This window comes from Papaver somniferum, chromosome 9 (genome assembly GCF_003573695.1).
Source record: "Papaver somniferum cultivar HN1 chromosome 9, ASM357369v1, whole genome shotgun sequence".
Classification (NCBI taxonomy): domain Eukaryota; kingdom Viridiplantae; phylum Streptophyta; class Magnoliopsida; order Ranunculales; family Papaveraceae; genus Papaver; species Papaver somniferum.
Window position 1 is genome coordinate 114,599,733 of NC_039366.1, and position 27,014 is coordinate 114,626,746.

At 36.6% G+C, this 27,014-nt stretch overlaps 1 protein-coding gene across 1 annotated transcript; it reads left to right on the forward strand.

Moving 5' to 3' along the window:
• LOC113310181 (rab3 GTPase-activating protein catalytic subunit-like) lies at positions 1 to 10,805 on the forward strand. The gene is made up of 22 exons (XM_026558763.1): positions 1 to 131; positions 837 to 880; positions 970 to 1,033; positions 1,149 to 1,263; positions 1,355 to 1,422; positions 1,584 to 1,681; positions 2,555 to 2,726; positions 3,430 to 3,652; positions 4,049 to 4,175; positions 4,507 to 4,607; positions 4,702 to 4,785; positions 5,043 to 5,171; positions 5,279 to 5,412; positions 6,186 to 6,281; positions 6,407 to 6,480; positions 6,886 to 7,003; positions 7,120 to 7,191; positions 8,409 to 8,448; positions 8,906 to 9,186; positions 9,272 to 9,449; positions 9,530 to 9,741; positions 10,064 to 10,805. The coding sequence occupies exons 1-22, from the start codon at positions 69 to 71 to the stop codon at positions 10,358 to 10,360; spliced, it is 2,790 nt and encodes a 929-aa protein (XP_026414548.1). The 5' UTR covers positions 1 to 68; the 3' UTR covers positions 10,361 to 10,805.
• Positions 10,806 to 27,014: the final 16,209 nt, after the last annotated feature.

The following is a 27,014-nucleotide window of genomic DNA, read 5'->3' on the forward strand; positions in this document are numbered from 1 at the left end:
AGCAGATTGGGAGAAAATAAAACAAAACCTGAAATTCAGAAATTCATCCAATTCCCATCTAATCATTCATGGCTTCCTCCAGTAATATGGGAAACGAAACCCTAGAAGAAGAAGATGAAGAGGAAGTGGAGGTATTTCCATTTCGATCACTCTTTTCCCAGATTTATAATTCGCTTTACTTACTTTTCATCATCTATCTATTGTTTATAATGTTTTTGTTTTGCTCTGTTAAAATCCCATGTTTTTTCATTGATCAGATCTTTTTGTCCATTTCCAAATCTGGTTCTGTGTAATGATCCATTTCGATTGGGAATTCATTCTTCAGGGTCTTAAATAATTAGACAAAGTTTTTTGTTTAGATTTTGAGAACATTTTCTCTTGCTTTTATAGCGTAGTAATTCGTTTGATTTTGTTTCAATGGTTAAATGATGTTTAGGATTAGAGACTTTGTGTGAGTAAGTGAAGACACATTCGACCGGTAGTTCAATTCCATATTTGCAAAAGTGGGTAGAGATCTTCCTTTTAAGTTAAGTGTAGTTTAGTAGCAACTCTAGATTTTAATCGTTTTCCAGTAATGTTGTGCCGAGAGGTAATATCTAACAATTAATTCATACACTAACTAAGATGAGTGATGAGAGTATGCCAATTGATAGTTTGATTACCGTATCAACAAATTTAAAGTTGACCTGGAATTTTGCTATGGAGGATTTATTAGTGAAGTTCTCATGGGGAAATTACAACTTTTACTACTTTCTTTATACTCGTAGAATTGTTCCCTTGAGAGGAAGTATGATAATGTGGGAATTCTGATTAAGAGTTATCTTAAAATGTTTCAGCCAGAAGGTTTTGATGATTTCACTCTTGCTTCTTCATGGGAAAGGTATTCTTACTTAACTGGTAGTACTTGTACGAGAAGAATGTGATTTTGAAATTTTGGTAATAACCCTTGCGTTGTTTTATCCTTTTCAGATTCATTTCTGAAATAGAGGCTGTTTGTAGGCTATGGTTGGCCGATGGTCCAAAGAATTTACTGGTTGGTTTACCATAATAAAACCTTCCTTATGTCTTCCTCCTCTGATGTTCTCTGGATGTTCTTTCGCTTTTGATGTGGTTGACTCTTTCTAAAATAGCCAGTTTTTGGTTTTTAGGAAAAAGGAGCTTTGTGCTTGGGTCCTCAAAAGAATTTGTATAAAGTAAAATCTGAACTGAAATATGGTGTAAAAATGTATTGCTTGGACTACTACTTCGAGATCAGCCGTGATGGTACTCTCTTGTTCATTAGCATTTCTAATCCACGTCAGGTCGTGGGAGGAACTTTTCCATTTATCACCCTTGTTTACCTGTTTTTCTTTAGGCAAGCCTTCGCAGTGGAATGGTGACTTACATGATATGCAGCTATCTTTCGGAGTGAAGGACTTTCTGGTATGTGGTGCACGAATTATGTTTGAGCATTGATGGCTAAATCTCTATTTTGGAAAGTGAAAGGACGTGGCACCTAAAAGTCTGATCGAGTTTAATTTAAAGTATAAGCTAATGGTTTCTTGCTGCGTGAACGCTTACTATGTTTATCCATGCATCAACAGGTGATTGCACCACTAAGTGCTAGTGGGGTGGTCCTAGATGCACCTGAGTCAACCAAGCTCTTAAGTGCAACTGCCATCGCTTTGTCAAACTGTGGAAGGTAAGGTTTTATTTGAGCATTCTGATCTGCAAGTATAAAGTATTAGCTATTGTGGCAGGTAAGGTTTTGATTGAGAATTCAGATGTGCTAATTAGAAGAAACTAACCAGTGTTTTATAGTTGCATCTGAGATTAGAGTCATTAGACTGTTGTGGGATTCCGGCATATTCTCCACACCAATATTCTCTCTTTTTCCTCTTTACTGTTGACAAGTATCTATGCTTTATTTTCTTGTTTCGGTATTGACGATATCATGTGTTTGTTTGTTTATTGAGAAAATGGACCTATTATTCTTCATCTTAGACACATGACATCCGTACCCAGGCCCAAAATGAGGTAATGCGATGTCCTCAGATTTAGGTCTCTCCCCTTGTTTAGAAAAAACAGAAGCAAAACAAAATGTAACATATCTTAGCACATTCAGTAAAATTCCTACGTTTCTGGATTAATATTTTTGGGTACTCAAATGGGTTGTATTGGGACAGGTTGCGTAGTTCTTGATTACACGAATGGGTCATTCTGCTGATATTTAGGTTGGTTAGTGTCTGTAGAAAATATAAAAAGTAGTTGTATTTGCATTCTTTTTGAATTTGAACCAAGGTTAGTTTTTGAAGGATTCTATCTTGGTTATGAACGTATATTTGGTTTTGATTTTTTTGGTTCCTTAAACGTAAGGTTGTAGGAACTGCTTACAAAATCTTATATTGGTGGGTGGGAATTTAAATGGGTCAAAAATACGGATAACCGCTTTAAGGCCTCTTCTTGTTAATTTCGGTTGTTGTTTTTACTTTTTAGTTGTACTGTTATATATACTTATTAGACTTCTATTTTTTGATGCACCTTTTTTGTTCTGTTTTGTACCTTTCTGTTTCAGCACGTGGCCTGCATTCGTTCCAGTGCATGATCCCTCCCGGAAAGCCTTCATTGGTATCCAGAATATGGGAACAGTACTTACCAGAAGGTTTGAAGCAGATCATATTGGTAGCCAGGTTCCAGTTAAACTAATGCATTTGGAGGGACTGTACGAGTTATTTATCTCCAAGTTCGTAAGTTTCTTCGAAAACGGTATATTTATTTTTCTCCAAGTGTTTCACATTTCTTTACCGGTGCTTCATTTCATCCGTCAGACCGGATACCATTGGTTTTCAGGGAAGACCTTTAAATCATGATCCCGATATCCTTCTGGTTGGTGATACTTTTGCTTCGTAGTGAACTTTTTGGTTACCCCACACTCAAAACTCAGAAGCAACAGCAAAAGTAAAAGGATATAAAATGTTTTAGGGCTGTAAGACTTGAAAGAGTAAAAACTTCTTCTTATGGTGTACCTTTAGCATTTGCATTAACAGTCTGCTACCTGGATTTATTCTCATATACTCCTGCTTCTCTTGCTACTGATAGATCTAAATTCTGTACCCTATTCACGCACTAAAGTCTGGATAAGAAGGAAGAAAGTCTAGAGCAAGATCAGTGGACAGATTTGGAACTAATATTTATAGTTAAAATTTATCATAGAATCTAGTAAAATATCTAAATTTTCTAATATTAAGGTATTGAGATCTAATATTTAGTCAAAGTTTTCTAACTGAGTTGTATCTTGAAGTATTGGAATATTAGTACGCGTATCCGTGTAAATACGTATCGATACGGCTGAATTTAATTTTTAGGCGTATCGTTGTAACACAGCTAAACATTTATTAAAAGATTTGTTTTTTCTCTTTCCTCATTTGCATTTCTGTTTTGATATTGAAGGCTTTCTCCTCAATGGACCTCTCCACAAGTTCTCTCAATGTCTACTTTACGATGAAGCTAACCTACAGAACACCTCCTGATGATGATGACATTGGCATGCAAGGAATTGATGCTGAGATGACAGAGTCTGAAGAAAATCACGTAAGTAACATCCGAAGCAAAATACAATGGGACGATGATTGTCCTTGGACAGAATGGTATTCTGCAGAGGATCCTATAAAAGGTTAGAATCTGACAATGTTGCTGTATGATCTGTGTTAGGCTATCTAAGGGTTAGTTTTGGTCTCTAACATGTCCCAACTATGGAAATCTTGATGTTTCTGTATCATCTGTAGTAGATGGCTCTCGGTTCCTAGCTGTCCAGACTAAGCAAAGAGAAAAGTCCATAGCTGATTATATCATGTCTAGAGCTGAGTTTTTCATCGAGTGACACATTTTGCTCCTATTGCTATAACTCAGCAATATGGATTAATTTGTGATATGTGCCCTCCTTCTGGATGTCAAAACATGTTGGCATTTTCTTGGTACTTCCAAGAATAAATATTTTTTCATTTACTCTCTTAAATTGAAATTGATGCCATTGTGTGAAGCTTGTTGGTCTTCTTTTCATATATTTCAGGGTTTGAGTTAAGTAGCGCTTGGTCAAACAAGATGATCCAAAGCTCCTCTGATATGGCTGAAATAGAAAATACTTCGTCATTTGAGGCTGAGACCTGGCTCCTTTGTCCCTTTCTGTCCCCAAATTTGTAAGAGTTGTTTTTTGATAATCTAAATAGTTTATTCCATAGGACTGCACTTGCGCATAGCCATGTGTTTTGTCAGCTTTGACATTCATTTTGTTTTACTCGGTTATTCCATGTATATGACTAAGCAAAGGATTTTACATCTTTTATATGTACTATGCTATAGTTGGGGTGGCATCGGTGAGGTCAAATTTCTCAGAAAACTTTCTCACTTAAGTACATAAGCTGAGATGTTTTATCATATTTGATGTGTCATGAAAATTCTTTTACAGTTGAAAGTATGTGAGGCATCTCCATTTAACTACTCACCTTTGTATGTGTATTTTTCCCTTAGGGACGGAGGCAATACTGTTGGATTTGCTTCGCAGCTGCGTCTGTTGGTAAATGCATTGCATATCTCCTTTGAAGCCCAATTTATGGAGGAATTCATTTCAGGTTGAGAAACAATTATTTTTGTCTTATGAACTGTTTTTGGATACAAAATTTCCTTTTACAATTTTTTCTTATTGTTTGTCCTTTTTTGTGGCAGTTGAAAAGCATGCTTCTGATGCCTCAGATGCTGTACCACCCCCTACAGTCTTAGATCGGGTGCTTAAAGATCTCTTTCACCAAGGTATTTGATTAATATTTCATATCAATTGCTTTTTCCAGGTTAGCCTTCCCTACACATGTAACTGTATCCTACTTGATTTGCTACTTAATACTTTCTTGGTGATATACTACTCTAGCTTTCTGCATGTCTATCTTCATAAAGGCTGGGTCTCTTTTATGACTGGTTTTAGTAAGAATTAAAAGTAGGACGACTCTTCATCTTTTCTATTTTTTTTTTGCTCTGCTGAAGTTGATTAAGTACTCTTGTACCACCAACAGGAGCGCAAATGTCTGAGTACAGCAAGAGCGAACACAAAAATTCTCGTACCATTAAAGGCGCACCTTTAGAATCTCTTTTTTCTCAGTTTTGTTTGCATTCACTTTGGTTTGGGACCTGCAACATTCGTGGTATGTAAGACAGAAAACCTCTTATTTGTTGATCTGGGATACAACATATTTCTTTTATCAGTACCACCCGCTAATGACACGTTGTGTATCTTTTATGCGGTAACTAGCTGTGGCCATGCTCTGGATAGAGTTTGTTCGAGAAGTTCGTTGGTGCTGGGAAGAGTTGCAGCCATTACCCAAAATGCTTAAGTACGGCAGCATTGACTTGTCTACATGCCTAATCCACCAAAAATTACAAATGGTACTTACTGAACCTCAATTACAAGAGTTTTAGTTGTTCATTTTTAAACTTCTTACAGATAAACCCCTTCTACTCTACAGCATCGCCTGGGACATGGTTTGCTTGTTTTTCCTTTTGCGAGTGGCTATGGTTCAGTTTTCATGAAAAAATTGTTGTTAAAAATTATCTCCATAAATCTGAAAAAACTCAAACCTCTACTACTTTAACAACCCCGAGGCTAAGTCGTTGATCTCTTTTCAATCTTCAACCAATCACTCTAGATTGTTGCACGACCTGGTGAAGATCTTAGCTAATAATCCCTCTGGCTTTTAAGACAATCGCTACAAAGAGGCTTAGAAGCATTCTTCTACGCGGTAATTTTATGCATCTGGTCAGTTATCGTATAAGATTTGAATGAACTTAGCTCGATCCATTATATGCTCTGGATTCCACTGCGTATAATGGTTTCAATCAGTCATAATTGCTTATTCTTTTACTTGGAAACTTGATCAGTAAACCAACTGGGATTAGCCCAGTTGGCCAAGGGTTGAACTCCCAAGTTATAGGTTAGGCGTTCAATTCCCGCTGCTGTCTGATCAATTCCCGCTCCCAACTTGATCAGTAGGAATATAGTTTTGGTTTTTCGAAGTCTATGCAGCGTCGTCCACAATGGTATGTAATCGTTAGATATGTTAGTCATGAGCCATTATGATGTATTTTGGACTGAAGTTTCTTGCAAATCTCAGCTCATTTATAAGATGGAGCTATCAATGTTGTTTACTCTGTATTTTCAGCTTGCAGTATGTATTGAGAAGCAACGTCAGTTGGAAGACTCAGAACCTATTTTTCAAGACAGTGTGGAGGGAGAAGATGATTTTGGCGGTAATGAGGTGAGAACTATTCAATAGTAGTAGTTTCTTAAAGTTCAAGCATCCAACCTATAAGGTCAAGATTATGTACTGTATGTGTTGGGAGTGAAGAATTCGTGACTTAACACTTTGACTTAAAAACACAGGAAGACAGTCAACTTGGAGGGAGCGCAACTCACTTCGGAATGTCGTCTGGGACGTCTGATGCGAAACGTGACAGGTGCTAAGCAAGTGAGGATCTCATGATATTCTCACATCAAGATTGTAGGAGCATTTAAACATGAAAACTGCCTTAGGTGTAAACGGACAATTCATATCTTTGCGTGTAAACTTTCTCACTGTTAGTTTGTTGGCATGGTACTTATGGCCCTTTAAGTGTTCCTTGTTTAAGATTCAAAAATTTAGTGCAGTCTAAACCTTAAAAAGTTCCCATGCATAAGCAAGTCAAATACCGTCTTCCCTTGAAGAATATGTAGAGACATAAGAAATGTCTCGTATTTCTGTTGTTTGCTTGATATCTAATTGTAAAGTCATGCTTGTTCTTCTTTCTTCATTTAGTGAAATTCTCTGCCTATTTAAGTCAGGACATCTGATTTAGTCTGTAACCCCCCTGTTTTTACTGTAGTCAATCAGGACCAAAAGGCCCTGATTCACCTGATCAAATACGGAGAGGTTCAGCAGGTGTTGCGGGGTCTATGATGCTTATAAATTCATACCAAAGGATGCATGCTCCGTATACCCAGGTATGTCAGTGACTACTAGTCTTGTACTATACTTTGTTGTTAATGTCAATGAATTTCTGTTCAACTGGATGGTTTGTACTTTGTGGTATTTACTTATCTTTTCTCTTTAACTATAGGATCCACCACTTATGACAGAAGATATGCATGAGGAACGGCTCCGTGCAGTTGAAGCTCTTGGAAATGCCATTGTAAGCACCGCTTTGTTCATATTGACTATCTAGTTCTGACTGATATCCGATTCAGTTGACTACTTGACCGAGTGGCTTCTGCAATGATCTTCAGGAGTTCAATATTGTTTGGCATGAGTTTTTGTAATAGACATTAACTTCTTCAAAACCATGTGGATGCATAGTATCTTCAAAGCATAGCAAATGTACTTTATCTGGATTGTGTGAAGTACTATTAGTAGTCTAGCCGTTAGTAGCACTAAGTATCCACGAAGTTATCATTTTCCACTTTTAATCATCAACTTGCTTTCGAACGCTCATGTTTCTCCGGAAGCCGACTCCCTGAGTAGAGCTGTCTCATGTGTGATATTTTCTTATAGCATTACCCTACATAAGCTTCCTACTACTTTAATTCTTTACCCTAGGTAACTCGTTAATTGGATCAAGATTCAGTTTTTAAGATTTGAAATAGCTTATGATACATATCGATTAATCTTCTTTAACTTTTTCTGCATCAGTGAAGTAGAAGAAGAATCCATAATCCAACATCATTTGAAACAAAACTTAGAATCAATTGATAATATACCTGATTATGATCTCTCACGAGTTGTCATTAGAACTTGTTGATCTCTTTCTACCTGACCAACATTCTAATGTTGCTGCATTCCTACTAACCAAACCCAAACATTAAATCAAAAACAAACAAACAGTTTACCTCTTATCAAAGTTAACTTGTGTTTTGATTTTCATGGTTAAAGAGCAGTAGACATTTTTTTTTTCTTCTTTACCCCGTTTTATATGATGATGATGAAATCTAAAAACCAATTTTAGAATGTTGCCACTTCTGGTGATGGTATAACTCCCAACACACACAAATGTAGTTTTAAACAAGGACCAGAAATTGAACTATGTCTCCTACTTCACAAATTTAAATATTGTCAATGTCTTTGTTTTTTGTGCATGATCTTATTTCAGTAGGACTGTGTCATACTCCCTTACTTAGAATTTCAGATTATAAAGATTCTCTCTACCAATCTTTTATTACTTTTTTCTGTATTTGTTGTTGCTGTTTATGGTTCCGTACATCCAAAGCCTGCGTTTCCTTGGAAGCATTTATTTATCATATATTGAGTGCAGTTTTTGCATTTGTCTTTGAACTTCGGTTTTCCTCTGAAATAATTGTGAAATTTGTTTTATACTTTAAAGCTCTTCGTTTCTCATAAGTATTGGTGTTGCAGAACTTCTCTGCGCAATTGGAGAGGGATATATTATCCTCAGGTAATAAAGCTTCAGAGTCATTCTTCCTTTGTAGTGTTCATTTTCTTTTCTTATTTGGAAGCAACTTTTTGTAAGAATATCCTTGCCAGCAGCCAATAAAAGTGAAATATATGTTTATTAGCTGAAAGATATATTATGCTTCTCTAGTTTTTGTTCCTAAATAAGTGTTTATTGCTTAAGTCCTCATTGTAAATTGAGTAGCTTGGGTCCATGTTTTGAAAGTTTATCATATATAGAATTATGAAACTCTTTCTTCCTTGATTTGTTTCTGATTCCTTAGTGTTACTTGTGAGGATCCTGATGATTATTCCTTCTGTTAGCTTGATGATATGTTATTTATGTTTACGATCTCTATTTGGTGAGACAAACATTATTGTCGTCTAACTGTTTCGACCGACTCATGTATTGCCTTCTATGATACAGATGTTTACTTATTTTCTTTTTCTTTTTCAACTAGACATGTCAGCTTTCAAAGCCGCAAACCCGGATGCTGTTTTTGAAGATTTTATTCGATGGCACTCCCCAGGTGACTGGGAGTCGAGTGAAACAGATAAGAGGGTTGGATCCGGATTGAATCAGTTGGATGGATTAGGAAATGATGAATGGCCTCCTAAGGGAAGGCTCTCTAACCGCATGTCTGAAAAGGGAAATTCGTGGTGGCAACTTTGGAATGATGCACCTGTATTGCCAGCTTCTGAGCAGAAGTCTCTTCTTGATCCCAATCGGGAAGGAGAAAAGGTAGGCCTGAGTAATGCACAAAGTGATACCTTTTGGTTTACATAAGAAACTTATTTCTGATTACAAATGGTACTTGCTCCTTTAGATCCTTCATTACTTGGAAACATTGCGACCGGATCAGCTGCTTGAACAAATGGTTTGTACAGCCTTCAGAGCGTCAGCTGATACTTTGAACCAGACATCTTTTGGAGATCTAAAACAAATGGCGGCAAAAATAGGTCAACTTTATCTGACAATTACGTCATCCTTGAAACCATTGCGAGGTGCATCTTCTCTCTCCATGCAGTTTGTTATTTTTGCTAGCTTTTAACGGTTTTGTAGCATCTAATTATTTGTATTGCAGGAAATTACCTCCCTAATAAGGAAGAAACAATTGCTGACCTGAGGCGGCTGTGTGTTGTCTTTGAAAATGTGGAGAAGCTGCTACTCCTGGCAGCTTCCTTACATCGTAAGCTGTCTCATGCACCTCGCCTCTCAAAGGCAATCTTTACTGACTACTTCAACTTTTATCTTCCCAAAATGGGGACGAGTTCAGTTGGTGGTGACAATCACAAGGTAAAATCATTGATAACCTCTCCTGTTAATGCCTGTACTGTAGGCTGTAATCAACAAGTAAAAGAAAACATTACAAAATTTGATACTGCTGTGTGGTGAACTATTAGGTTCTGGATCACTTCTGTTTAACTTGTCGAAATAAATGATTGTACTCATTCATTTTGACATCATCTTTTTCGCACACAAAACTTAGGGTTCCCCTAACGGGACTGGCCACTTTTGTTGGAAGCCATTTTTAAGGGGCACCTTGTTTGATGGGTTGTTTCATTGTCTAGCAAAGATATCCATACTGATAGCAGCATTTATTTTGCTTTGTTCACAGGAATTTGATATGAAGCAGCGGGTAGCGGGGAATGAGAGGGAAGCTATCATGAACATGTTCCCACCACCAACAGCCAACCAATCATGGAGGAAGGTTCTTAGTATGGGGAATCTTTTCAATGGCCATGAACCAGTTGTAAGGGAGATTATATTTTCTAGACGAGACGGCGCAAGTGGTAACCATTACAGTACTAACAACCCTATTAACTCAAGCAAAGAAATAGAGACACATCGTATGTACATTTGTGGAACATCTAATGACCTCAGGGTCGCGCTTTCGGTCACCTCGTCAGATTGATCTAGTAATTCGCCTATTTAATCCACATATATATCACTCCCTGTTATTGTTGTTTAGAGTTGAGGGGAACCAAGTTATTGGAAATGTTGTACTACTGTAAGTTTTCTTTTAGGCATTGTTCGATACATAGAATAAGTTTCTTCTTCGAGAAGTCTCTTTGAAACATTATTGGATCTGAAAAAACTAAATTCTGCGACAAAGCCAGTCAATCTCTTTGCAAGTCCAATCAATCTCTGGACTTATAAAATAACATTGAGGCTTTGAGCATCTTAAGAGCAACTGCAGTGGTGCGAGTATAACCAAAGATCAAAGACCAAAAAAAACGACTAAATTTGAGTTTAGTCTGGTGTGTGACGCTACGGGTGGAAGACTAAATTTGATCGAGCGTAACACTGTGCATCCGCCCGTTGTTTTATAAAAAAAAAAAAAAAAAATTGGGGCGGACGATTAAATCTCCGCCCGTCCCACTAAAGAATCAAAGTCATCTTATGGGGCGGAGGTGTAAACGTCCGCCCCATACAAAATTGAAAAACAAAAAAATGGCGCGGAGATTAAAAACACGCCTTCAGGTTCCGCGCGATGAAATTTGGGTTTAGTCTTGGTCCCAGACCAAATATAGTCTGAAATATAGTCGATGGTCAGGATTTAATCGATAGTCCGTCCCACTACGTCTCGTTAATAAACCAAATATTTGGGTTTAGTCGCCCACTGTGGATGCTCTAAGGACAAACTACCATAAGAAAGAAATATTTGAGCTCCCTCTCGCGGGTATATCTGTTTGTTGGATATCAAAGCCGAACCTAATTGTGGGTTTTACAAGGAATTTTTTTGTTGGAGTTTCTTTCGGTAAAGGATTCGTTTTTTGTTGATTTTGTCACTAGATTTTCAAAATTAATCATAGCGTTAGTAAATTATGAATTTGAAAATTTACCTCAATATCTTGATGATTACTGTTGGAGTTTTTTCTTTTATTTACGTATCTTTAATAAAAGATGGAATTTTCATTTTACAACAGCTAAAGCAGCAGAAAAAAATGATCAAATTGGACTCGAGAATACGTCCATTCGGTTTACCTTAACTTAAAAGTAATCCTAAGATTTTGAATACCAATTATATTGTCTTTGTTTAACTTTAATAATTGCATGATTTACAAAATCTTATCATCCTAAGTTTTTGATAACTTTCGAGTCACCATCCAAAGGAAAAATAGACTCTACGCTGTACATGTTGAGCTAATAGTAAGGTTCAAGAAACACCTAAACAATGAATGGTGGGTATTAAGGACTAATAAATTTATGAAATCTATTCCAACATGTGCATACATCATTCATCACCATTGATGTTCACATTCGTTCATTTTACATCTTGCAATGCAATCGTGGCAATTATGAGAGGAAAAAAGAGCTCACATCACATTCTCAAAATTTTAACTTAAATATTTTTTTTTTTTGTCTAAAACATGATAGACAAGATGAGGGAGAGGGAGAGGGAGAGCTCAGAGCTCACATCACATTCAAATTTTTTTTTGACTTAATAAATATAGACCAGTTGTATAAGGTGAGATAAAGGCGAAACCTTTCTTATCCAAACCTAGCTAGTTGTAAATGGTAAACATTAATCGAACTCTCTACTCATTTTAAATAGCTTTTGATAATGATTAGTTTATCTTGATAGACAGTGAGTTATACTCATATTACGCACCATCTGAATTACATTAGGAAAATAATCTTTCAGTAACCACAGAAAAAAATCCAAAAGCTTTGGATGAAGATTATGCTGGGGCACGGCTTCAAATTAGTTGTTAAAGTCATGTTTCTGTAGAACCTTGGACGACTAGATTTAAAATTCAGGCGGTAGGCGCGCGGCAATTTTTATGAATAATCAAAGTTCAAGTAATACGAATAACCTCTAATGGTTGATAGTCTTTTTTTTTTTTTTGATCGGTCTAATGGTTGATAGTCTCCGGTTACTCTTCACTTTAGTAGGTAATAATGTGCTTTGTTACTCTTAACCGTAGTATTAATCCATGATTTGTTAATAATATGATGATCAATTGTCCAATCCCAACACTAGAAAATACATATACTGAACAAAAACTATAAACGACGGGTGGTACGTAATTCTTCTTTTGGAAGGGATATCCTTTTAAAATCTTAGTACTTAGCTTTTCCTAGCTAGTGTTCATTGGCTTGGGAGGATAAATAATTGCAAGAGTCGTTCTATTTTAGGGGTCCAAGTAGTTATAAAAAATTTGTTAAAAATCATGTAAGAAATTTTGTGGGTCTATCAAATTCACCATTTTTCTTAAATTTCCATAGTATTGCAAGATTTATAAGATCATACACTGCAAGCATTGGATTCTGGTTGTCTTTTACTTCAAAAGAAAGAAAGTTAATAATTTAAAATGGAAGAGATTGCATGAGCCGTACGATGTAGGCACCATCAACCACTTTTTTCTTTTTATCATGCTTATGGGTTATCATTTGATCAATACAAGATATTAAAACTTCAAAAATCCTTCCACTGGATGTACCTAGTACATGGCTGTTAATGGGGGTATCATTTTAATGGGAGGATACTGAAATCCATATAGGACAAACCAGAAAGTCCTCAGTCGTATACGAATTTTGGTATCCTCTAATAATTTGTCACCCTCATTAATAATGTTATAACTAGATCTTCTTTGTGAATTGTTGCGTTATTAAACACTACTTCTTTTTTGCCATGTTATTTGGCTAGCTCGCAAGATTATATCTTCACCATTTATCAAGTTCATATAAATCCTGAATCTTGAGGTGAACCCTTGGAGCCTATGGTGGGTTGTGGACTGTACGTTATAAACTAATACCCTTGCGATACGTACGTAAGAGCTAGTTACATGTGTACCATCCGCACTTTTCGCATGATGTGTGGTCAAATATGTCATTGAATGAGATGAAGCTTCATCTGCATATTAGCCCATAACTGAAGTTGCACCATCATGGTACATCACGTCGGTGGGACGCTGACCAAGAGCTAAAATGCATTGCTGTGGTGCATTTCGCAAAGTTCGGCATTACCACAATGTTGGATATTGGCTAGATTTTAAGAAACATCAGTGTGATCTCTTAAATCAGTTTTGACTGATTTTTAGAATTATGTTTAGACTTCTATCTAAACAAGGGTTTCCTATCTTAGCTAGTTTATGTTTCCTAAGTTAAAGTAAAGCTTGGTTTCCTAATCGAAGTATTGTAAGCCTATAAATAAAGGCATAACCTTTAGGTTATAGGCATCTACATCATCTACATCAATCTTGTATAAACCCTTAGGTTGTAAATATCTCCTCACAATGAAGAGAAGTTATCTCTTCATTAGCAAGATGTAGATCCTCTCATAGCTTTAGGGCTGAGAGAGTTGAAGGTGAGTTGAGAATGAGAAGAAGAAGAAGGGTGTTGAGTGTTGTGTGCATCGTGTATTCTCTGATATATGAATGAAGTGTATTTATGCCTGTGGATGTAGGCACATTTCCGAACCACGTTAAATTTCTGTGTCTTATGTGTTCTATGTGCATTAGCTTCCGTTGAATGTGTAGTTTTCTGTTTCTGATGCCAGATCCTGTGAAGCCTTGAGGAACAATATGGACCTCTCGGCACAACAAACTGGTATCAGAGCTTAGGTCTAGGCTCTTGAAATCTAGGGTTTGCTCGTTTGAATTGAGTTAGAAACAGTATGTGAAGATATCAAAGAAGATGTCAAATTTGAAAAAGAACACAAAGACAAGGTGACGTTTTTTGACTGAAATTTGTGGTGGAAGGTTCTTGATAGTTCTGAAAACTTGTGGTGAAGGTTGGTGACAGTTTTAGAACTATGGTGCAAGGTTGTAACAGTTACGTCAGAAAACGTGGTGTATTGAATTAGTAGTGGATTTGTGGAAAAAGACATATTTATAGATTGAAGTAAAAGCCTAGAATAAGATGCATCAATAGGCATGTTGCAAAATCAAGTTATGTCTGGTTTGAAATCAGAGGTACTTTGGAATTCAGAAAATCATTGTGTAGCCTCATGTGAAGAATCTTGGAGACAAGGTCGTTTGAATTGCATCAAGCTAAAGAGGTGGATTTTCTGATTTGACAAGCACCGTTTGAAGTATCAATTATTCATTGGTGAATGTATTTCAAGTGTTTCACATCCATTGATTGATATATTTTTGAAGTTGAAGCTCTACTTGAAGGGAGGATTTGACGATGGTATGCTTCTTGAGGCATAAACCCTAGCTATTTTGCATAACTTCTAGTAAGTAATTCCATAACCTTATTAACTAGTTTGAGAAAGGTGTTTGGTTGTTTTTGGTCTTTACCTCGCTTGTTTGAGACTTTTGTGGATGTTTCGGAATACTTGTTGGTTTTCCGTTTGAATGTGCTTGTTTTGCAAGCCAAGTTGCAAAGAAACAAGAGTGTTGTGTTGGAAGTACAAGTTGAATGTTTATACGTTGAAAGAGGTAAAGATGTAAAGTTGAATCGACAAAGATCCTTAGAATTTTTCGAAGTACCAAGGGGAACAATTGTGAATGTTACTAGTTGTCATTAGTTCGATCATGTGTCCTCTCGACTTAATCGAAGGAATTGAAGAAGAAGTTAAACTCAAGTTTGCCTCAATTGCATGGTGTGGTGAGGATTGCAGAAACGTATTAGTAGGTTTCATGTGAGAATTATCGACCATTAGAATATCTTAGTGTTGTGAGAGCACTGGTGGAAGGTTGATAAATTCTGGTTGAAGAGTTTGATTTCACGAAGAAGTGCTTGAAGAAGGTGGATATAAGCATATTGCATTGTTGATGATAGATAAAAGACACGATAATTGGGTTTCCTATATGGAGATATTGTGTGTGTAGGAGCTGTAGTTTCTTATTTTGTTTTGAAGAGAAGCGATTGAAGATGAAGTCAACCTAATTTTTGGCATATACACCTTGGGCGTATGATTAAAGAAGGGTTTGTTTGAATGTGTTGAGTGTGAAACTTACTTGAAGAGTAAGCTATGAGCATTGAATTTCTGCAAGCTTTTGTTGTTTACACAACAATTTAGGAGCAGAGCTTTTCGTACCGTTGAACACCGCAAGTATGGTACGTTTTGAATCATCCATTCGGATGTTTGAAGGCACCTCTTTGATTTACTGTTTTTTAAAAGAGGAGCTAGGTGGTTTGTTACTTTTATTTTTGGATGATATTTGGCGGAGAACTAAGGTGTTTACCTTTTTGAAGTCATCAAGTTGAAGAAGTGCAAGACCGTGGTGAAAAAAATAGATTGGTCATATGGATATGTTCCGTTTTTGAGGTGAAAACTCGGTTGCAAGGAACAAGGAACATTGTAGCACTTCACAATTGTAAGGTACAATACTACATGTGAAGAATATAGTTAAGCGAAGAAATTGCAAACTATCTGAAGAATGCGGTATGTGAATTGAATTGAATTGCTTTTTGTCATAAGAAAAAGCATTGAAAAACAAGGAATAAAGTTTCAAGTTCAGACGTGAACGTTGAAAAACGCAGATCTAGTGAGGATGTGGAATTTCGAGTGTTTGAATGCTTTTATCACAGGCATTCTCTAGAGAATGGTTTTCTGACTTTTAAGAGTTGGAGTTTGAAGTTGTAGATATTAAGCATTCAGTTGAAGTACTTAGGTACAACTCGAGAAGTTTGAAGTTGTTCGATGTGTACCGAAGTTTAAAGAAGAATCTGAATTCATTAGATTCATTGGACTCCGTGGGGTTTAAAGTTGTTTAAACGGTGGAGTATTGAAGTAGTTATTTTCTAATGCGGTTGCAGTGATGAAAGGATTGGAGAATGGAAATCCGTATTGCTGAATATGGAAGTAGAAGTATTAGATAGTGCGCTAACACATTTGAAGACTAAATCATGCAGTTAATGCATGGAGTTGAAGAGCGTATAATCACGCAGTTTAGAATTTTGTGAACATTGTGTGAAGGCGGAGAAAGAATCAAGCTTAGAGTTGGAGTAGAAAGTTCTAGTTTTCTGAAGATATGAAAATATCATGAATATCACCACATATGGAATGTGTTCACATAGATGTTTGGGAACTTACTTTGTAAGGTATGAATTATTTCATCTTTGAAGAAAACTTCGTAGGTATGGGGGTACACCATATATTTGCATGTGATGAAATATTGAACTCCGCATTGAAAGAAGAAGTGTTGGAATTTGAAGAAGTAGGATGGAGGAAGAGCTCAAATTTGACAAGTGAAGTGGTGAGTTAAAGTCAAAGACTATATCCTACAAGTTGAAGTAAATGTGCAAAGAATTGAATCCTACAATTTTGAAGAATATGTGCATGTGAAAATCTATGAAGTTGAAGACGCGTCAAGAACTCATAGATAATTGGATTTTATGAGAAATTAGCAAAAGAAGTGGTGGAATTCGGGTAAGGCCTTCATGGACTTAATCATGTCTTTTGAGTTTGTTACACCGTTTTGGTGTATTGGTGTCTTTAGACACAGTTGCAGCCCTATTATGGGATTTAATTTATGAAGAACATGTTGAAGCACATTGCATCCTTAAAAGGGATTTGAAGCACCATACGGTGTGCTGGTGTCAGTTGACACATTTGAACCTTATACAAGGATTTTGGAAGTTGTACCAGTGCAACATCTTAGGATGATTGAAGTATGAAAGCATCGTTAGATGATCGGAGAAATGAAGTCCTTTTATGGAAGTGAAACATCTTCGGTTGGTTGGCACCTATGGGTGAGTGAAGTATTGAAGTCCTTTTATGGAAGTGAAACATCTTCAGATGGTTGACACCTACGGGTGAGTGAAGTATTGAAGTCCTTTAGTGGAATTGAAGCATCTACGGATGATTGGCACCTTCGGGTGATTGAAGGAAGTAGAGTATGAAGGCGTGGAAGGTAAATGTCGAGATTTCATGCCAAGGTGGAGAAATTAGAGAATAGTAAAGTTGAAGTTGTCCTAGAAATCTTGCCAAGGTGGAGAATTGTTGGATATTGGCTAGATTTTAGGAAACATTAATGTGATCTCTTAAATCAGTTTTGACTGATATTTAGAATTATGTTTAGACTTCTATCTAAACAAGGGTTTCCTATCTTAGCTAGTTTATGTTTCCTAAGTTAAAGTAAAGCTTGGTTCCCTAATCGAAGTATTGTAAGCCTATAAATAAAGGCATAACCTTTAGGTTATAGGCATCTACATCATCTACATCAATCTTGTCTAAACCCTTAGGTTGTAAATATCTCCTCACAATGAAGAGAAGTTATCTCTTCATTAGCAAGATGTAGATCCTCTCATAGCTTTAGGGCTGAGAGAGTTGAAGGTGAGTTGAGAATGAGAAGAAGAAGAAGGGTGTTGAGTGTCACGTGCATCGTGTATTCTCTGATATATGAATGAAGTGGATTTCTGCCCGTGGATGTAGGCACATTGCCGAACCACGTTAAATCTCCGTGTCTTATGTGTTCTATGTGCATTAGCTTCCGTTGAATGTGTAGTTTTCTGTTTCTGATGCCAGACCCTGTGAAGCCTTGAGGAACAATATGGACCTCTCGGCACAACACACAGAACTATGATGCATCACTACGATGCATCTTCTTAAGTTCATTGTCGCAGAAGAAGGTGGACTTGGCCTATGGAAAACATCCCCCCCTTTCCATATTTAGAAATGCCAATAAGACATACATAGGAAGGGGTTTTGGTTGAAGGTATATTTAGAGGAGATGCATCCTTAAGCTATAAATCTTGGCGGGTGAGGCATATAGGAAGCAATAGACGGGTTTCTTACTCGAGAGTTCTTCATGATGCGTAGGCATCATCGTAAATACGATGCTAACCCAAGAATGCGCCACAATGATACATTCCGAGGAAGGGTCAATGACGAACACTCTTGCGCATCATTTTCGAAGGACCCTTTGGCCTATACTGAATAGGATTTTTTTGGCTTTGGCCTTGAAACACAAGTTGACTTTAGTTCCTAGTCCCAACACATATGAACTACAATTTGTGCTTGATCCACTCGAGCTACGGAGGAGGGCACATAAGCAGACACAATGAATTGCAACATTGGTGGTCCAAAACCTTGTCGTTCATACTATTTATCCAAGATGATTGCACACACTTGATGAGGTAGTTGTAACCCATTCTTTGGATTCTCATACTATCTATCAATCCATTGGATGAAGGCATGCACCAATTGTGATTTTGGAACGACTAGGAAAGAAAGTTAAAAGGTATGAAATTTAGGGGAGCTTCCATTATCCACTTGCATTAAAAGGTTTAACGCAATACAAGAAAGGCATGGTCCTGAATGATGCACCCTTAAAATGAGCCGGATCAGTGCATGTATTCAACTCAATATCGAAACGAAGTGAGGAATATGGAAATAAGCTTGCAATGGCCTATGTGCAAGTCCAAGGAATTTCCCTATACCTGGACAAGACTCGGAAAGCAGTGATGCATGTAAAGTCCATCAATATTAGTCTTTATGGTCTTGCACTCTTAGCAGAAAAAGGGTAAGTTGGAATAATGTGAAACTATGTATGGAAAATACGTTTCGATCATCATGCTTGGAAAGTTAAATTGAAGTGCATTAACCCATTGAGCTTTGAAGCTTTACGTCCCGATCACTTCGTCATGAGTGGCGAATCGGGGACTTTCGGCCTGCGCGGGATAACGTTGGGGGCGTAATTTTCTGTTCTGTTACAGTTGGTATGAGAGATAGTTCTGAGGTAGCAATAAAGACTGTGCATTTTGGACTCGTCAATGTTCGTTTTTTATAATGAGACTACAAAATTTTCCTTGAAAATAAAAGGAATCAGTTAGAAGAGTAGGCCAATTGTTTCACTAGAAGAAAATTAGTAACTGCTATGCCATTTTACAAATCTTGTTAGACTTAGTCGAGTACCGTGAGTTTTCCAGGTCTTAAATAGTGACCCAACAGATAGTTGGTGACCCGAAAGTCTGCCTGGGACGGTGTAAGTTATTAGGCCAGTAAGCTTCCACTTATGAGTGGCAACCCGGACGACCGTTAGCTGTAACGGTAAACTTACAGCCGCACTGGCATTAAAGTTTGGTCATCACAATACCGCACTAAGAATTGTTTATCATATTCGATGACGCTTGTCAAACTGTGAATTTTTGAGTGTCATGGTATGGGTCACTTAGGATCTTGTCTTGATATGTCCTTTTGGAAATGTAGAGTATATAGTATGGAAAATATGCTTAGGGGATCCAAATCGATACTCTTGGTAGCTTTGCAAATTCCTGGGTATGTTGTATGGGACGTATGCCCAGAAATTCCTAATTGTCGCTCATGACAAACTGGAGAAACCTTGTGCGAATTCAGAGCATCATGGTATGAGACAATACAAATCGATGAAGCTTGTCCATAACAATTTTTCTTTTGGGTTTCGGGGACGAAATTCTTTAAAGGAGGTAATAATGTAACACATGTACTTTTCGCATAACACATTCTCAAAGATGCATCATTGAATGAGATGATGTTAGAGCATGGATCGGTTGAATCCACCAAGCGTTGGTATGTCAAGTTTGGTTATCATATTTTAGTGAATCAAAACTCATGTTAAGAGTCGTTTGATTATGTACTAGAGTCAACTTCGTATAGGTTAGCTTGAAAGTATTAGGATATGAAACATTAGAAGTATTGTGAATTCTTGGAGATGTGAAGAAGCAAACAGCTACAACGACAACAATCATCCTTCCACTTGAGGTTACTGATATTTGACTTGAACTGTTTCATTCCCTAACATATCTTTCAAGTTGTGCATATTGAAAACAAAACTTCAAAGCATATTTGAACTCTAGATAGACATAGTATTAAGGAACACAATACGATGTTTATTGCTTAACCATTAAACTTTGTAGATAAGACATTGCCATAATCATTTGAATTTTATTGTGATTATGTATGGGTATGAGGTGAGGATTTCATCCTAGGGAACAATGTTCTACATGTGTTCTACGGAAGTAAGTTCATAAACTTGTTTGTGAACCGAAAAGGAAATTGCCAGGTGTTATTGGTTTTGTTATTCATTGCATATCTTATGAATAACCAATATGTGTGATTGAGTATAACCGCTCACAACTTGTTTGTGTTCTTGGTAGAACTATTTACAAAGGCCTGATTTATGTATTGGTATGACTTTTATTAGTGAAACCGATCTTAAGTAATCACATGAAATGGTATGATCGGGTTTGTGATTTTATGTCTGACCAAATATGGAAAAGGGGAACCGCTCCGAGTAAGAGGTGCATTACATCACAAAGGGGAACCGATCCTTGTATGGGGTGGAACAAGGTTTATAGAAGAAAGGGGAACCGATCCTTGTATGGGGTGCATCACGTTTTTAGGTAAAGGAGAACCGATCTTATGGACATGTGCAACACATACAAGTTAGATACCATATATATATGTGTGGGGAACCGATCCTAGTACCTAGTCAACCGAATTTTGGAAAGCTAGTGTGACTATGCACAGTACTCACATGGAAGGTAGAACGGAAACTTGTTTTGGTAGACCGTTAAATCCATGATTGTGATTGAATGTTTGTTTGATCAATCGCATAGTTCTTGAAAGTCAGATGAACCAATTCTAAACTTGTTTGGAAGTGTGGCAAATCGGTTTCAAGGTTGTAAGTGTAAAAGAGAACTTATAAAGTAAGGATGTCGACATACTTTGAACACGTGCTATGAATGTTTATTTCTTTAATTGTTCAAAGTTATTCCTTAATAGCTAAGGGAAGAGAATCCCAGGATCGAAACATAAGTAAATTAAGAATCTTTTAATTAAGGTTATTAATTTCATTTTGTAGGGAAATATAAGAATTAGTAATGTGCATTTACTAATTAGATTTTCCGAGAGATTTCGATCATTATTTTTGGACAGAACATTTCCAGGAGTTATGGAAACCGAATTTGTGCTTTAATGAATATCTTGAGAATATTTTTGGTTTTGGAAATTCCTTGGTGTCCAAACTTCCTTGTCTATAAATACTTGAAGTTTGCCTTTCTAGCAAACTAATCCTTCGTAACAACAAACTTCCTCTTTTGTTGTTGTTACTGGTGTAGCCGCCTATTCAGAGAGGAGAGTAACCTAATTAGGCGAAATCTCTTACGGCCGCTCAGTTTAAAGTCTTCTTTGGGATTGAGAAGCTCTAGCGTGTACCGTTGGTGAGAAACTAGATAATTGCAGTTTATATTTTGTTTTCGATTGATTTGATTAACTAGCGGTGGTTGAAATCTGATTGCACCTAGTTTGTTTATGCTTGAGAATCTTCTCTTCTGATATAAGATTCACTCAAACTAGTTCAGAGTTTCAACATGGATCTTTAGACTGTTGTTAGTTCTAAATACGATCTTGTGATAATCCATTGTTAAGAGACTCCGTTCTGTGTGTGATTGATCACAAGAGATTCAAGTGATTTTGTGCAGGTTATTATTGAAGATCTAAGAAGATTTGAAGACGGAAAAGATATTGAAGATTTCTGATTTGTGGGTTCATAATCTTTGGTGTGCACAATACTTGTTTCGGTAAAAGAGGATCCAATTAATAATCGGGTTATCCTCGTGGTAGATTGGATTGATTAATTGAGTAGATTGACATCAACAAAATTCTTTGGATTAAGAGTGTTGTTGGCTTAATCTTAAACGATTACTTCGGTAATTGAACATAAGATAGATCTAAGGACCTGAAGAATGAGTTAATGTTAAGATAAACGGAAGAGCCTTTGTTCGACTCATATCACTTGGTTGAAGAGAGTTGATACCAAACATATTTGTTGTTCCTTTACTGTTTGGAATACAAACCAAAGGAATTGTTCCAAGTATGTGACTTATTTATAAGTTGGAGGCGTGGGAATACAGACGGAACTAGGTGAACTATCGGTTTAGTTTTTTGGTCTCAACTATACGAAGTTAGGTGTAATTTTGTGTAGCGGCTTAATCCTGAGAGTATTCAATTCTGGACAAGGTCCCGGGATTTTCTGCATTTGCGGTTTCCTCGTTAACAAAATCTTGCTGTGTCATTTACTTTATATTTCCGCGTTATAATTGTTTTATTATAATTAAAGTAAATTACACAAATGTTAATTCCTATTTACTTGATCAGTGAATCCTATTGTGTTTGGTTAAGTCCGAACCTTTTTATCAAGTAACATACTTCGTTGTTGTATTGTCTCGATCTTGTATCCATAGACGATTACACGAAGTGTGAACCGATTAGTTGTATTGTCTCGACTCTGTCCATAGACAATAACTTTCGGAGAAAGGAATTATAGGTAGGAAAAGTTTTAGCTTGAGGTGTATTTGGGTACCCTCGCCTTTTCAGATGAGCTTGTGTTGTACATGCAGGGCTTGTTGGTCCAAATTTGAAATTGCAGCATCATGGTGCGTCACACCAGTGAGACACTGTCCAAGAACTAAAATGCATTACGATGGTGCATCACAAAGTTGAACATGGGCCGAGAACTATGATGCATCACTATGGTGAATCTTATCAAATTTGTTTTCGCGGAAGCAGGCAGACTTAGCTTATGAAAAACATCTCCCCCTTTTTCCATTTATATAAATGTCAATAAAACATATATAGGGAAGGAGTATTTGTTGAAGGTGCATTTAGCGGAGATGCATCCTTAAGCTATAAATCTTGTACGGTTAAACATATATGAAGTGAAGGTTGTGTTGCTTACTCAAGAGAGCCTCATGATGCGTAAGCATCATTGTTAATGTGATGTTAACCCAAAAATGCACTACTATAATGCATTATGAAGGAAAAGTCAATGATACACACTCTTGTGCATCATCTGCAAAGGACCCTTTGGCCTATACATACTAGGATTTTCATGAATTTGGCGTTGGAGCACAAGTTAGCTTTAGTTGTTAGTCCCGACATGAATGGACTAAGGTCTATGCTTGATCCCTTCGAGCTACGGATGAAGGTATGTAGGCAGCCGTAATGAGTTGAAGCATTAGCGGTCCAGCATCTTCCCGTTCATATATCTAATCACAATATGATTGTTACACACTTGATGAGCTAGTTGCAATTCATTCCTTGGATGCTCAAGTTATTCGACGTAGGGATGCACCAACCACGAATTGGGCATGGCTTGAAAATGAAGCTAACTAGTATGCAAGTTAGGGGAGCTTGCATAAAAAAGTTTGATACAAGGAAAGAATTGCATGAGCCTGACTGATGCACCCTTGGTATGAGTAGGATCAGTGCATGCATTCATCTTAAATGGCAAAGTGAAGTGAGGATTACAATGACCTATGTGCAAGTTCGGAAGATAGTGATGCATGCAAAATTTATCAACATTTCATTTGTGGTCTTGCACCTTTAGCAAAACAAAGGTAATTTGGAACAGTGTGGAGCTACATATTGAAACTACGTTTCGAGCATCATGCTTTCTGAGCATGCTTGGAAAGGAAATTTGACGTGCATTTTCCTGGTGAACTTTTAAGCTTTACATCCCGGTCATTGTTACGAGTAGCGCATATGGGAGTTTCAATCTGTGTAGCATGGGGGGCATAATTTTCCAGTCCGTCATAACATGACTAGCAAAAAATCAGCTAGCAAAAAATATCAGTTTTTTTTTCTTTTACTGTAGGATAAATATTTTACTTTTATAGGTAAATTTAATCGGTAACTTATTGATTATAAGAGTATCTCTAGCGATACACTGACACCCAATTGTGATAACTGGTAATTCATAAGAGTAGTCTAGTTATACCTTACAAAAAAAACTGTTAGGGGGAAAACGACTTTTGCCAGAGAGAAAGCCGACTTCGGGATGTATTTAAAAAAGACTTTACCCCTAAAAATAATCATATTTTATTTTGATTTTCCATATCATCTTTATCCTATCTTGTGATCAGGTACATTGACATTCTTCTTTTTTTGTCAATTTTTGTACAGGTTTTGAAGATTAACCCGTTCAAAAAAATTATGTATACTTAAAGGTGTCGCTCAATTGCTTGGTTCATTTTCTCATTGTGAAAAAGAATATCGTGTTGGTTGTCAATATTATTATGTTTCTATTTGACTTTAATATTACAAATTTTGTATGCTTTGTATTATTAGGTTTTCTGAACTAAATTGTGATTTCGTCATGAATAACAGGAATTATCAGAAATGGAGTGGTTTTGTTGTAGGGATCGCAACAACTTTGCACCACTTTCTTGAGTACGAACAAAAGTTTCACCATCATGGTGCATCCCGCCAGTGGTAGGTTGGCCGAGACTGATATCGTACCATCACGGTGAATTATGCGGGAATTTTGGCCTATAACCAATATCGCACCATCACGGTGCATTACGAAAGTTGGCCACCGGGCTAGAATTTGAAAATGCACCGCCATGACGCGTTATTCAATAGTACATGGCAAAAGCCATAAATAGTGAAGCAGGCACGCCAAAGTGCTCCCCTAATTTTTCATGTTGAAATGTTAATAAGACATATATTGGGGATGGGTAATTGGTTGAAGTGCATTAAGGGTAGAATGCACTAACAAGCTTCATAACTTATCCGGTAAAACCTATGTGATGTGAAAGCATCCTTATGACACATTTCTTACTAAAAAACCCTTCATGATGCTTAAACATCATCGCTGAGGCATTGAGAAAATAAGAATGCACCACCATGACACAAAACAAGGGAAAGGCCAATGATCCACATTCTTGAGCATCATTTGCAAAAGACCCTTTGGCCTATACGGTCTAGGATTTGATTGACTTTGGCCTTGCAACATGAGTTGGCTTTAATTGCTTGTCCCGACGATTCATGAACTACGGTCAGTGCTTGATCCTTTTGAGCCATGGAGGAGGGTACGTAGGAAGCCGCAATAAGTTGCATCATTAGTGATCCGACACCTTGTCACTCATATCATCTAGATGCAATTTGATACGTCTAATGATTTTACACTCCATAGCTTGGACAATACGATGACAAAAAAATAATAGGGTGCATCATTGACCAACTTTGAGAGCACAATATTATGATTAAGAACATACGTAATAACCTTTTAAAGTTCGGGTAAAAATACATATAGTCGTATAACAGTGGATGTAATTTTATTCTCCTGATAAAGTCTTTGGTGATGATATACTTTGATTTTAGTATATGAAACCTTTCTCCTTCAAAATACAATAAAAAATTATTAATGAAATCAAAATAACTATCTTATTTTTCAAACAAAATATTTTCTGATTAACTTGTTTATATGTCGATACTCCAAATCCATATTTTAATTTAAGATAAGTATTTTTATTTTATATTTTTATTTTTTTAAAGCATATTTTTTCGATAATATTGTAACAGTTAGATTTGTTAGACATCCATCATCGTCCTATTCAATATATACAAGAGACTTTAAGAAGCTACCATATTATACGATGTTTAGATACCACACAAGAAGTAAGTTACCAACTTACTTAAGGCAAAAAGCCAAAATTAGTTTAGGAATTAATTTTTAAAAGCAAAAAAGTGTATTATTTTCTGAAACAAGATGATTTTGTTTTTAACAATCTGAGAAAAACTTATGCTTATGGTTGCCAAAATAGGTTCTTAATTTTTTATTTATTTTGAAAAACTCGGTAAAAAATTTCTAGGAGAATTCTAATAATATAATGTGTAGATTGAGAAAGCTTGGTTAATCATCAAGGGGGTGCCGTCACAGTATTTTCTCGAGGTTCCCATCGAGTTAAATGATTAGAACAAGCGTCATGGGGCTCTTAGTTAGCCATTTTTGGCTACAATCCAACAATTACCATGGTAGCCAAATTTGCAATATGATACTCCCACCGTCCTAGTTTAGATGTCAAAATAGGGGATTTTTTTGGTCCTAAAACACTTGCTATACTTCATATTTTTCCACCTTTTATCCTGATTTGCCCCTAACTTGGAATCAGCCCATAACATAGAGAATTGTGTATTTCAATTTTCTAGACGCACTATTAAATAGTTTTCTCTATATACTTCCTTTAATTTAAATTTTTCCAAGTAAACAACAAAAATCTAGACATCTACCTTAAATACTAACCTAGGGTATTTGTGGGAAAAAAACTATTCTCTTTGTTTTTCTTAATCTTTGTGCAAAATCCTATTTAGGCATCTAAACTAGGACGGAGGGAGTACTAGTTAACTAAGTTATGGATAAATTTGTTGAAAATACAAAGAGAGGGCGAGGCCAATAGGGAGTAAAGGAAAAAAAAAGAACAACGTCGTCAAAAGGATATCAAGAAGGGGATTATCCGAGAAGAAAAATATCATTGGGGAAGTAGTTAAAAAAGGTCGGATGAATCTATTACCGATTCACATAATGACACACACATGAAATAACTCCAACGAAAATAATTAAAAAATTAAGCAAGATGGATGTAGCAAGAAACCCAATTTTATGACATTGTGAAAAACAACCAATAGAAGATACATCAAACACAAGAACAAGACACGACTATGATGGTGTTGATGGTGGTTTTTAGCTTAGGATTAAAATTGTAAAACCTTGCATCTGATGTGACGTCACTCTGTAAGGAAATGGAGCCATGAGTGTTAACCTCTCCACTGGCTTATTTATTGAGCCATTCAATATATTTATCCAGACTGGCGCACGTAGCAACCATCCCAGATGTTCTGTAAATTT

Excerpts from the sequence above, each read along its gene's own strand:
- LOC113310181 (XM_026558763.1), top strand. The coding sequence starts at position 69 with ATGGCTTCCTCCAGTAATATGGGAAACGAAACCCTAGAAGAAGAAGAT. Across the intron at positions 1,423-1,583 it reads TCGGAGTGAAGGACTTTCTG|GTGATTGCACCACTAAGTGC; the intron begins GTATGTGGTGCA and ends ATGCATCAACAG. Across the intron at positions 8,449-8,905 it reads GAGGGATATATTATCCTCAG|ACATGTCAGCTTTCAAAGCC; the intron begins GTAATAAAGCTT and ends TTTTTCAACTAG.